An 11,600-nucleotide genomic window follows, 5' to 3' on the forward strand; every position below is an offset into this window, starting at 1 on the left:
AACTCATTTTGTTGTTGCCGTTCAAAGAACTGGGAGGCAGAAACTGTCCTTCAAATCTACTGGCTGATTGTGATCTACCATCTGCTCAGCCTTCATTTAGGGACTTGATTTTCTAAAATGGGATTTAGGAGGTCACCTAGGGATTAGTGGGCCCCTTTCAAGGACAGAAACATATTGCAGATTCAAAAGGGTGGAGCATGAAGTTAACCCACAATATCACAATGTTTTAAAATCATTTTTATTATAAAATGGCTTTGAAGTCAGTCGTCTTCTTATTCATCCCAGAGACAACTGGTTATGGGCACCACCAGGACTGGGCTAAGAAAATGCAAAGCGGGAAATCCGGTTTTTTAATCTCCTAAAAAGGCTGTACTCATAATACTCTGGCTCTTCTAATAGTCATTGCACGGTAGGGTTGATGATCTTCCCCAGGAAGAGAAAGCTCTCTGTTGCCTCATCGAAAATAATCATCAGGAAGGGTCTGTTGAAACTGAGAGTAAGTACAGGTTGAAATGGAGCGGAACGGAACATAAACTCTATCGTGGTGACTGCCGCTGCCTCAGTGCCACTCTCGTTAACATCCAGCACAGTCTTGTGAATGGCCTGTGAGGAAAGAACAACATATCATTGTCTGCAGGTCACATTCTCCAATAGTTCACAGATGAATATGGACACCCTTGTGATGATCACTGTTCTCATACTGAGGATCTTTCCATTAGACCTCCCTGAAGCAGCTGCTCTATCTACTGTAATTGCTTTCTCTGTGACAGCTTGTCCACAGTGACCTTCATATCCAAGAGGGTGTTTGATCTTTTAGCTAAAGCAGGGGTTACCAACCTGGAGGGGCGGTATGAGCACATTCACAAGCAGGAGAAAATGTCCTGGGCACCATGCCAACACTACAAACAAGCACATACTGCAACCTAGGTCCCTTCTGCACTGTACATTGAAAGTGGTGCTGTACCACTTTAAGCAATCATGGCTTCCCCCAAGGAATCCTGGGGGTAGCTTGTCCAGGGTGCTAAGAGTTCTTAGGAGACCCCTTTTCTGTTCACAGAGCTACAATTCACAGAGTTCCCCGGGAAGGGGGATTGAATGTTAAACTGCTCTGGCTATTGTAGCTCTTCGAGGAGAAATGGGGTCTTCTAAATGTCTCCACAGTCCACAAGAATATGGTATGTCCCAAAATATACTGCGCTGTCAAAAGTCAGGGTAAAGAACTGTGTCTTCAGCACATGATGGGGAATACAAAACAAAGACACACCTTTGTGGAGAGGGAATTCCACAAGCTGCTGCAGAGAATGCTGTCTCCCAGGCCCTCATTCCCTGAATTCTGAGGGCATTTGATTTGAACTGATTTTATAATGAAATGATTTTAGAATGTTGTATTATTTTACTGTTGTTAGCTGCTCTGAGCCCGGCTTCAGCTGGGGAGGGCAGGATATAAATAAAATATTATTATTATTATTGTTGTTGTTGTTGTTGTTGTTGTTGTTGTTGTTGTTGTTGTTGTTATTATTATTATTATTATTATTACCAGGAGGATCTCCCTTGCTGGTCTCAGCACCCAAGGGGGGCTGTAGAGAAGGAGAAAGTATTTCAGACCTTTGGGATTTAAGTCATTTAGGGCTTTGAACATTAATGCAAGCACCTTGAATTTGGCCTGGAAGCAATCTGGCAACCAGGTAGGTGGTTTAAAATGTGGGTTTATGCAGGTTCTAGTTGGAACCCCAGCTCGTAATCTGGCCACTGCATGTTGGATCAGCTGAAGTTTCCAAGTCATTTTCAGGGGCTGCCTCACAAAGCAGAGATTGCAATAATGTATTCTGGAAGTTACCAAAGCAGGGAGTACCATGGCTGAGTCATCTCTGTCCAAAAGGGACTATATAGCAGGAAACAGGCTATATAGCCTAACCACTGAGGCCAATGAACTTTCAGGGACTGTGTGGATCAATTTGTACCCCCAGCAGTGGACCTGCTCCTTCATGGGGGAGTGTAGCACTTTTGCCTATACATTTTTATGCCGTATTCACTGGTTTTATTTGAATTGCAGTTTGAATTGTTTCAGTGTTCTCTTTTGTTCAGTGCCCAGATAACCTTGATGTACCATCCAATCGACATTTAACCATGAGACTCCTGGAAGAATACATTCTTCAGGTGTCAGTCTAAAGACGAACCAATGTCACTGAAGGCTCACCCACACTTCCCGTCACTCCATGCTTTCTACGCACAGGTTTGGGTTTCCCAGATCTGTTTTTGTGGGTGGTTTTTTTTGGTCCCAGCATTTCCCCCAGGAAAACCCACCTTTTACTGCTGAATCAGAGCAAATGACAATGCTTGAAAACCTGATTGCCATTTGCTCAAATTCAGCAGTAAAACAAGGGTTCTCCTGGAGAAAGCGCAGGGAATAATAATAATAATAATAATAATAATAATAATAATAATACATCTCTGCTCAGACCTGGAAAGCCAGGACCTATGCCTAGAAATGCAGCACAAAAGGAAGTGTGGCAGAGTCTAGATTTAAGGCACAATCAATGCAAATTTAAAGCACATGACCTTCCCCAGGGCATTTTGGGAACTGTAGTTTGTCAAGGGTTCTGGGAATTGTAAGTCTGTGGAGGCGAAATTCCAGCTTCCAGGATTCTTTGAGGGAAGCATGTGCTTTAAATGTGCACTGAATTCACTTTAAGTGTATGGTATGGATCTGTGATTCACATTTTACAACGTTTTCATGGCTTCCTGCAAATGAGAAAAATATCAACAAAAAGAGTTCCTTCTCAGATGTTCTTCACGTGCTTCTGAGAAATTATTGGAGGTAATGTTGTCCTCTTTTAATCGAGGACCAAATGACAGAGCATGAAGGTTTAAAGAAGCGCTTGATCAAAGAGAGAAAGCACTTACTTTGGAAACCATCAGGTCACGTTCTCCGGTAATGCCAGACAGATCAGCAGCGTCATTAAAGACGTCTTGCACACCCATCTTCTGTAATAAGTCTTTGACATCATAGGATGCAGAAATGGAAAATTTGGGGATGAAAAGACGTACATTGCTGATGAAGAAAAAGAAAAAGAATCCATATGTTATTTCATTGGTGTTCAGCTGTTGAGTCATGACCCACACAGTGACATTCCCTGGCCTTGATGCACATTCAAGCTTGGAAAAGGGCCCCAGTGTATAGGAAGGGTCTCTTGAAGCCTCTTAAAGGGTCACTGTTTCTCCACTCCAAGTCCTCCCAGGCCAGAATACATTGCTTTAGTAGAGGGAGTTAGGAACTGGATCTACCTTGCAGGCCAGATCCTGACCTCCAGCAACTGCTATGTGCCATTTTGACAGGTGTGTGGGACTGATATCGCCATAATGTCCGCTGAAATCAAATCACGGCGGCAAATTCTCAGGGGTTTGCAAGTGCTGGTGATCAGCTGATTGGCAGCACCTGCAAACCACAGTTATTATGCCAAGGTGCTGTGTCATAACCTGCCCCACAACTAACATCATATATAATGCCTTGTGTGGGCAGGTGAATGTGGTTTAGGGAGAGATGAACTAATAGGACAAATTAGGACCCCTACTGGGCTCCATTAGGCCCATGGGATGGAGATTTCTCACTGCTTTTTTAATGGGCTCCTCAGATTCAGAGGACTCACTCCCAGGGAGGGTCCCATTGCCTCACACCTTGGGAGCCTATGGCTCGAAAACAGGTAGCTCATCAGGCACATTGGAACCATCAGTGTCAGGGACTGGGTAGAGAAGGAATGATGGAGACTGCGTCCCCATCCTGACCCTTCTAGGGAAGAGGAAGAGGAAGACAGTATAGATTTACAACAGGGGTTTGCTGGGGGTCACAGCTCAGAGGCAGATGAGGGGGAAAGTTGGGAAATAATGGGAGAGGAGGAGGAGGAGGCAGAAGCGGAAAGACAGCTGGCTGACACAGTGCCATCAGAAAGCATCCCAGACACTCCATCTCCCAGAACCTGGCCATAAAAGTAGGAGAACAAAGAGCTCAAAGGCAGAGGGCACGTAGCAGCACCCATAGAAGTGATGAAGGAGGAAGTGGGAGAGACGGGGGGGTGGGGTGGAGATTCACTCGGGACAATGCCCTTATCCAAGAGGCTGGGTTCTATAGCCTCTCACTGTAAGTATTGAAATGAAAAAGGATGGCAGGAAACCTTTTCTTGTCTTTATACTTTCCTGGGCAAACAGCCAGGAGCCACTCGATGGCCCTTGTGGTCTCTTCCAACTCTATGATTCTATGATTCTATGATTCTAACTCTTTGAATTAGCAGCATTTGAAGAAACGGTGCAGAGAACAGACTTACTCTGTTTTAAAAGATGCTATCCATTTAGACAGACTTTCTTTTACCAATGCACCTTCCACATGCTCCAGTTTTCCTTCGTCAGGCAGAATGAAGAAAGACGTGGCATCTCCTTTGTATGGAATCTCCACTACCCAGCAAGATAAGTCTTCATCATGGAGGTATTTGTAGTAGCCTTTTCGATACATCAGGCTGGCTTTCACCGTAGTGTTTGCATCCACAAAGAAGTCTTTTTCCCGGATCATGTGAGTGTCAAAAGGGTGTTGCCAGTAAGCTTGGAAGAAAAAGATTAGGCAAAAGAGTTGCATGATTTTTAATTCCCTCCAAAGGCACCTTTGTGTGCAATAGGTAAGTATTTCATCATGTAAGTACAGGAAATGCAAGAGGCATAGAAGTGAGTGATTAAAAATATATATCCTAAAACCTAGACAAAATACCGTATTTTTTGTTCTATAAGACTCACTTTTTCCCTCCTAAAAAGTAAGGGGAAATGTGTGTGCATCTTATGGAGCGAATGCAGGCTGCACAGCTATCCCAGAAGCCAGAACAGCAAGAGGGATTGCTGCTTTCACTGCGCAGCGATCCTTCTTGCTGTTCTGGCTTCTGAGATTCAGAATATTTTTTTTCTTGTTTTCCTCCTCCAAAACTTAGGTGCGTCTTGTGGTCTGGTGCGTCTTATAGAGTGAAAAATACGTAACTGTAGCGGCTGCTTGCAAAACAGTCCACAAAATAGTGAAAATGTCAATGGGACACAGTGGAATACTCACAGAGTAAGTTCGTTTGCCCTCCTGGGGGCAGGTGGCCCTCCTGGGGTGGGCGGGCACTGTGTCTCCCCTATGAACTGGCCTATTGCCAGCCAGATTGTACTCCTGCCACCAAATTGGCCAATAGTGGCAGTGATGCATGGGGCATCACCTGGCCACGGTGCCAATGACCAGTAGTAGCACTTGGTACCATGCCCAGGGGAAGGATAAATATCAAGCCAGCAGGGTCTTTTGGCCTCTCTCTCTGTGCCGGTTCTCCCGCCCACCCTCCCTCAGATTAGGGTTGGTGTTTTTTTACCAGTGGTACGACCTTGTTATGGACAATGTCGGTCGCTAGATTCAGGGCCCGGTTAGGGTTAGACTTTGAGCTAATCGTTATGTTGAACCTTTTAGCATGTTTTGTTTTTTTCTTTTCAACTGCTCATGTTTACTGGAAGTTTGCTCTTCTTAACAAATTAAAATTTGACATTCCATGGCAGGCTGCAATTTCATTGGCGCTATACTCTGCTCTAAAACCCAACTACAAACACAAAAATTTGAGATCTCCACTACCCTTCTCTGTTGTTTCAGGAACAACATTTTTTTCAAAAAGGCATAAGCGGACAGGCCATTGGTCTGATCCAACTGGCTTTTCTATCTAGTCCATCATCCTGTTCTCACAGTGCCTATGGGAAACACACAAGAAAGATGTGAGCACAACAGCTCTTGAGAGTTTTAGATGAATGAGTATTTATCAGAGCCTTAAAAAGTTGCCATCGTTACATGTTTGTATGCCCACCTAACAGGAATATATATCTGCAACATTGCGTTTCAGGTCCCACTTATTCTTTTTAATAGTGATGTCAGCTGGTTGAATGCCTATCAGCTTGGGAAAAAAATGATCACAAAATGGAAGCAACAGGAAAGGTGGTTTTTAAATATTTGGGGAGGACCTCCTAGGTATACAGAAATGTGGTTATTTTTTAAAAATAAATAAAAATAAAACATTGTCTTTTTTAAAAAAATTAAAGCTACATAAATTGCCTGAGAAGAGCTTGTGACAGAAGGTTCCTTTCAGAAGATCAATGGTACTCCAGTCCACAGAGAAAGGGAGAGAGAAACAGTCTAATGAAAGCAGGAGCCAGGCAGATTCTAGCCCTCTTCAGATATTATAATGGTGGAAGGGCAAAAAAAGTAGAAAAGAGCTGTAGGGCCAGAGCTTTAGCCCTGTCCCTACTGTCATGTGGGTGCTTTCTGCTTCCTTGTCTTCTAGTGTAACTTGTGGAGCAGAAAGGCTCCTTGCATGATTAAGGACCTCAGAAGATCAGTTTAATCACAGTGAGAGAGTCCACTGGATGGCAAAAGTAAGCCTCAAGATGCAGCCACTCAGCACTTTTCTACTCAAGTTTCCCCTCATGACTGCAATGTGCCTAGGGCCCCATCCACACTGTAAATTTAAAGCAATATCATGCCACTTTAAACAGTTCTAGCTTCCTCCAAGACATCCTGGGAGTTGGAGTTTAAGAGGCCCCTATTCCCCTCACAGAGTTCCCTGGGAAAAGAGATTGACTGTAAAAGCACTCTGGGAATTGTAGCTCTGTGAGAGGAATAGCACCCTTAAACTACAGTTCTCAGGAAGCTTTGGGGGAAGCCAGGACTGTTTAAAGTGGTATGATCGTACTTTATACGCATAGTGCTCAGGAATGAGAACAGCAGGTATGCAGTATTTGGGTAGGTATGCTTATACAAAGCATCTTGGCTGGGGAACTGGGATTAGGGCTGGAATTTGCATGCCCTAATTTATGAAGATATTAATTTTCTGTGCTGCCTGTCCTGCCAAAGGAGCCCAGGATGGCAAAGAGCAAAGCAGGATGACAATACAATTCAAAAAATAATAATGAATAAGCACATCAAGATAATTAAGAACACATTTAGAACATCTAAAAACATTTACAAACAGTGGCCTATCCTTACAGCTCATAATTTCAAGATTGCCAGGAGCAGTATCTGTTAGCAATCAAATGCCTGGGTGAACAGGGATATTTTAAAATTTCTTCAGAATGGTAATAATAACATTATTAACACAATGAATGCTAATGCTAATTATAATAGCTCCCACTCACCCCTTGAGTTATTATAGGGAAGTTTCAGGAGGAAGAAAGGAAAATGGAACCATTTCGTCTCTCAAATAAGAAAAGAGGCACATCTTTTCCCTTTTCTCAATTTCCAGCATGGGATGTCCATCTCTGCCATATAACTATAAAGCACTTAGGTTTGGGACTGGCAAACTTCTAATGCTACCCAGCACAGCAGGGGAAGTGTAGGAGGAGGGGGGGCAGAGAGAAAAGGTGTCTCTTTTCCCTTCCCCAGTACTGAAATTCCCTGAACAGCACTGCAAGCGTAAGAACATAGGAGTCTACTGGATGAGGCCAATGGCCCATCTACTGCAGCATCCTGTTCTCACAGTGGCCACCCAGATGCTTGTGGGAAAACCTGCAAGCAGGGCATGAGTTCATAAGCACTCTCCCCTCTTGAGGTTTCCAGCAACTGGGATTCATAGCCAATAACTAGGAGCCACTGAAAGCCTCCTCCTCCATGAATTTGTCCCACCATCTTTTAAAGCCATCCAAGATGGTGGTCATTACTGCCTCTAGTGGGAGTGAGTTCCAAGGCTCCTAATTCGGGGCTGACTGGAGCCCTGAACTAGAGCACTCCTCTTAAAGGAAATTTGTGTTGTCAGTCCCTTCATTTAATTACTCTTCCAACTTACCTTTGAAGAAGATGTAGTTCACAAGAACCAGTATAGTGCTTGGATCGAGGTCCTCGAGCGCATGGGCTATTTTCCCCTGAGTTTTGTTCTGCACGTAATCATTTATCTGCCTTTTGGCCGCTCTGGGAATGGTGAAGTTGGTGAGGAAGCCTTCTGCTTCATAGAAGGTTTTGACATCCTCCAAAAACTTAGGCAGAAACTTCAACGACTGCTCAATGAACAAGGCATTTCCCATCTTCACCTGTGCTTTGTTATCCGGGCGGTGAAGGGCATGGATGAGGTGGCGGAATCCTTTGTGTATCTCATTCTCCTCAGTCGCTGACAGGTTAAACGCGAGTCCTTTGTGAATCTGACTTTGGGTTTCCGACTTGGCACCCAGGGTCAGCAGTGCAAAAGCTGCAGAGATGCTGATTGGGGAGAAGAAAATGTTCCTTGAACCCGCGCCTGAAGCTATGTTCCTGTATAATGTGAATGCAAAGTCAGAGTTACTGGGACCTATCTTAAGATAGCTGGAGGAATCCTGTCTCTGTTCTTCTGAAGAAAGATGTGGATGTTCCAGTAATGTCTTGTCTCCTTGGCTAGCCTGGTCATCGTTGTGTCCTGGGAGTTGATGGCACTGGACTTCAAGACTAATCAGTAACAAGGAGAGGGTGATGACCAGCTTCATTTGGGATTTGCAATTCTTCTGCTGATAATTCCCACACAAGATGTTAAAGGATCAATCCAAAAATGCATGTGTACTCTGCAACAAAGGCGAATTCTGCCCTAGACCTATATATTTATACAACAGAAATAATTCACCTTTCCTGTGAGTGGCGTAAGAAAGAATGTTGTTAGTTTCACTAAATTACATACAGAATAGAGTTTTGATAGAAAATGGTTTCCACATTTGTGTTTTTCAGTGTTTCAATGGTTTGTTTTTTAAAGAAGTTTATTATTTAAAAATAAAACTGGCACATTTTAACCATGGAATATTTCTTTGTGATACTCTCAAGTTTTCACACTTTTCAGAATTTAACATAGTAATATTAATTTTTACAACTATGTATCTATACCTATATATGCCTGTATCTATGTATATAGTTATTTTCACATATCATTTTGAAATCAACTTTTGAATAGCAAAGACTATTTCATTTTCATTCTGATGCTTACCTGAGAATCCTAACTGACCCCCTTTAGGCAACTTTGGTTTATCCCTGCTTTGTCATAAAATTAATGAAATTCTGCCATCAACTTGAGTGGGAATAGAACTGTGCCAGTAGTTCCAGTCATTTATGCACCCAGCCACGCACAGAAACAAAGAAATGATTCATATTCTTAGATGCTGGCCCGAACATGCAGGCACTTGTTTAAGAAGTGTGCAGTGGTACCCTTTCCTTTTACATAGCAGAGGAAGATTCTGGCATCTGCCATGTCCATGTGCTTTATGGTGCAGAAGTGACTCTACTGGGCTGCTCTGTACCACCTGTCGTGGAACTTCTGAGCTTTCGGTTCAATGAACCAGTCATGTAATGGGAGTGGGTGAGATTTGATGCTACCATAACAAGTTGCTGCATCTGAGATTAAGCCCCACTTAGAATATAGCCATTGATCTAGCCTATAAATCCCAATCTGTCTGAACATTAAACGAGATTGATTTAGTTCTGCATGGATGTTAACCCAGAAAAGGAAAGGAAATAAACACTGGATATCATAAGCTATGCCAAAACAAGCTAGAGAGAGGAGTGAAAAAGAATGTATAGCTTACTTACAGTTCACCAAAAGAATATCGCAGCACCCTTCTGCACTACGATCCTCTTAAACCTGTGATTTATATACCAGGCTTGTGCACAGTATTCATTATTAACCATTAAGCAGAGCAAATAACCATTAAGCAAAGCAGTTGCCAAAGGGAGTCGGGTACAAAATGTGATGCAAGGGATTTGTAGCTTCCGCCCGACCTTTGTGCAATGGTACTACAGGTTGATAAAGAGCTGGATTTTAAATAAATAAGCATGAACTTCCCTGACCAAAGGGATCTCAAGCCACTCGTTTCTGAGTAGTCCAAGCTCATATTGTGGCCATTTATTGAGGCACCCACCACTGCTTGCTCAGAGGCAGAGATACCTGACTATATTCCTGGACTAGATGGGCCTCATGGTTCCTTCCAACTCTACAATTCTATGATTCTATGTGCAGAGCCTCAGTTATTGGGTGATCTAAAAATACTATAAATAAGGAATACCATATTGCACCAGTCTGAATCTCCTCCACTTATAACAATGCCTCAGGAAAGGCAGATTCCCACTCCTCCTCTTCCTTGACAGAGCAGCTAACTAAATGATCACGGTATGGGAGCAGACAATGAAAGGGTTAAAGAGAGCAGGGGTATCTGGAATAATGAACTAAGGGGGAGGGAGAGAGATGTGCAAAGACTCCATAGAGAAGGTGACAAAGTGAGAAACAGGAAAGGGGAAGATGGGAATAAACACTGAGAGGGAGGAGTCAGGGGAGAGCCCATGGGCTATGGCAGGTAGGGGAAGACCTTTCTCAGCTCATGGGTCACATTTCCTTATGGGCAACCTACAGGGATCACATGCCAGCCGCGGGTTGGACAAAAGTGGGTGGAGTAACAAACATGCCTCTGATCTTTCTACAGTAGGTTTCATTCAGTCAAGAGGTTTCTCTATGTGCATGTCTGCATCTCTCCATCCTCCACCTAGGGAAGAAAGAAAAGCAAATGAGAATTCCTAGATGCCTAGAATTTATATCTTTAGGTCTAGAATTTATATCTCCAGATTTAAAGAAAAAGAGAGGCATTGTAATATGTGTTAACCCAAAATTTGAAGCAAAACAATTTTTTGAGGGCAATGAAGGTAGAATTCTGGGTATACAAGTAGGGAAAGGTAACAAAAAATTTGTGATAACAGGAATTTATGCTCCAAATGGGAATAAGACAGAGTTCTTCAAGGTAGTGGAAGATAAGTTGTTAGAATTTATAAATGAGGAGATTATATTGCTAGGAGACTTAAATGGAGTTACCTCTTTGGAATTTGATCATACAGACTCAGGAGATAGACCGAGAGGAAGACTCTCCCCTACTTTTTTTTAGTATGGTGGAGAGTTTGAATCTGAAGGATGTGCAGCGTTACAAGCACCCTATAGAGAAAAAATTTACCCATCATTCCCAAGCAAAAAAGACAGCGGGCAGGACTGATGGAATATGGATAACTAACAATCTACTACTGAAGGTAAAAAAAATCAGATATAATATTTAGATCGATAACTGTTCACAACTTGGTTACAGTAGAACTAAGAAACAGGAGAAGGGTAAACTAAAGATGGAGAATGAATGAGAAAATCCTAAACGATGCCATTTTTTAAGCCAAAGCACAAGAATTACCGTATTTTTTGCCCTATAGGACACACTTTATCCCCTCCAAAAATGAAGGGGAAATGTGTGTGCGTCCTATGGAGCTCCAGGAGCGTTCCAGGAGCTCCAGACCCATTCTGGGGGCTGGGGTCGGGGGAAGCTTGGGCAGGTAGGGTCTTAGCCTGCGTACCAGGTGGAGCTGGTAGACAGCTGCCCTGGACACAGAGTTACCTGCGCCTCCATGGACAACTGTGAGTCCAAAATAACTTCCACACTGCACACCTGGTCCTTCAGGGGCACAGTTACCCCATTCAGGACCAGAGAATCCCCCACACCCACCCGCTCCCTGTCCCCCAAAAACAGTACTTCTGTCTTGTCAGGATTCAACCTCAGTCTGTTAGCCGCCATCCATCCTC

General features: G+C 43.3%; 1 protein-coding gene across 3 annotated transcripts; it reads right to left on the reverse strand.

Moving 5' to 3' along the window:
* Window positions 1-220: 220 nt before the first annotated feature.
* LOC310764250 (alpha-1-antitrypsin-like) lies at window positions 221-9,680 on the reverse strand. 3 transcript variants are annotated; one of them, XM_083617773.1, is made up of 5 exons: window positions 9,584-9,680; window positions 7,830-8,517; window positions 4,320-4,590; window positions 2,905-3,052; window positions 221-603 (listed from the first exon to the last, which is right to left on the reverse strand). In XM_083617773.1, exons 2-5 carry the CDS (start codon window positions 8,494-8,496, stop codon window positions 400-402), a joined length of 1,290 nt encoding a protein of 429 aa, XP_083473899.1. In that variant the 5' UTR covers window positions 8,497-8,517; window positions 9,584-9,680; the 3' UTR covers window positions 221-399. The 3 variants fall into 3 exon arrangements, with proteins under 3 accessions (XP_083473899.1, XP_083473900.1, XP_083473898.1); XM_083617774.1 differs by having other exon boundaries at window positions 7,830-8,600; window positions 9,584-9,637; XM_083617772.1 differs by having other exon boundaries at window positions 7,830-8,635; window positions 9,584-9,615.
* Window positions 9,681-11,600: the final 1,920 nt, after the last annotated feature.

The sequence above is a fragment of the Podarcis filfolensis genome, assembly GCF_964270895.1.
Source record: "Podarcis filfolensis genome assembly, chromosome: 1".
Lineage (NCBI taxonomy): Eukaryota > Metazoa > Chordata > Lepidosauria > Squamata > Lacertidae > Podarcis > Podarcis filfolensis.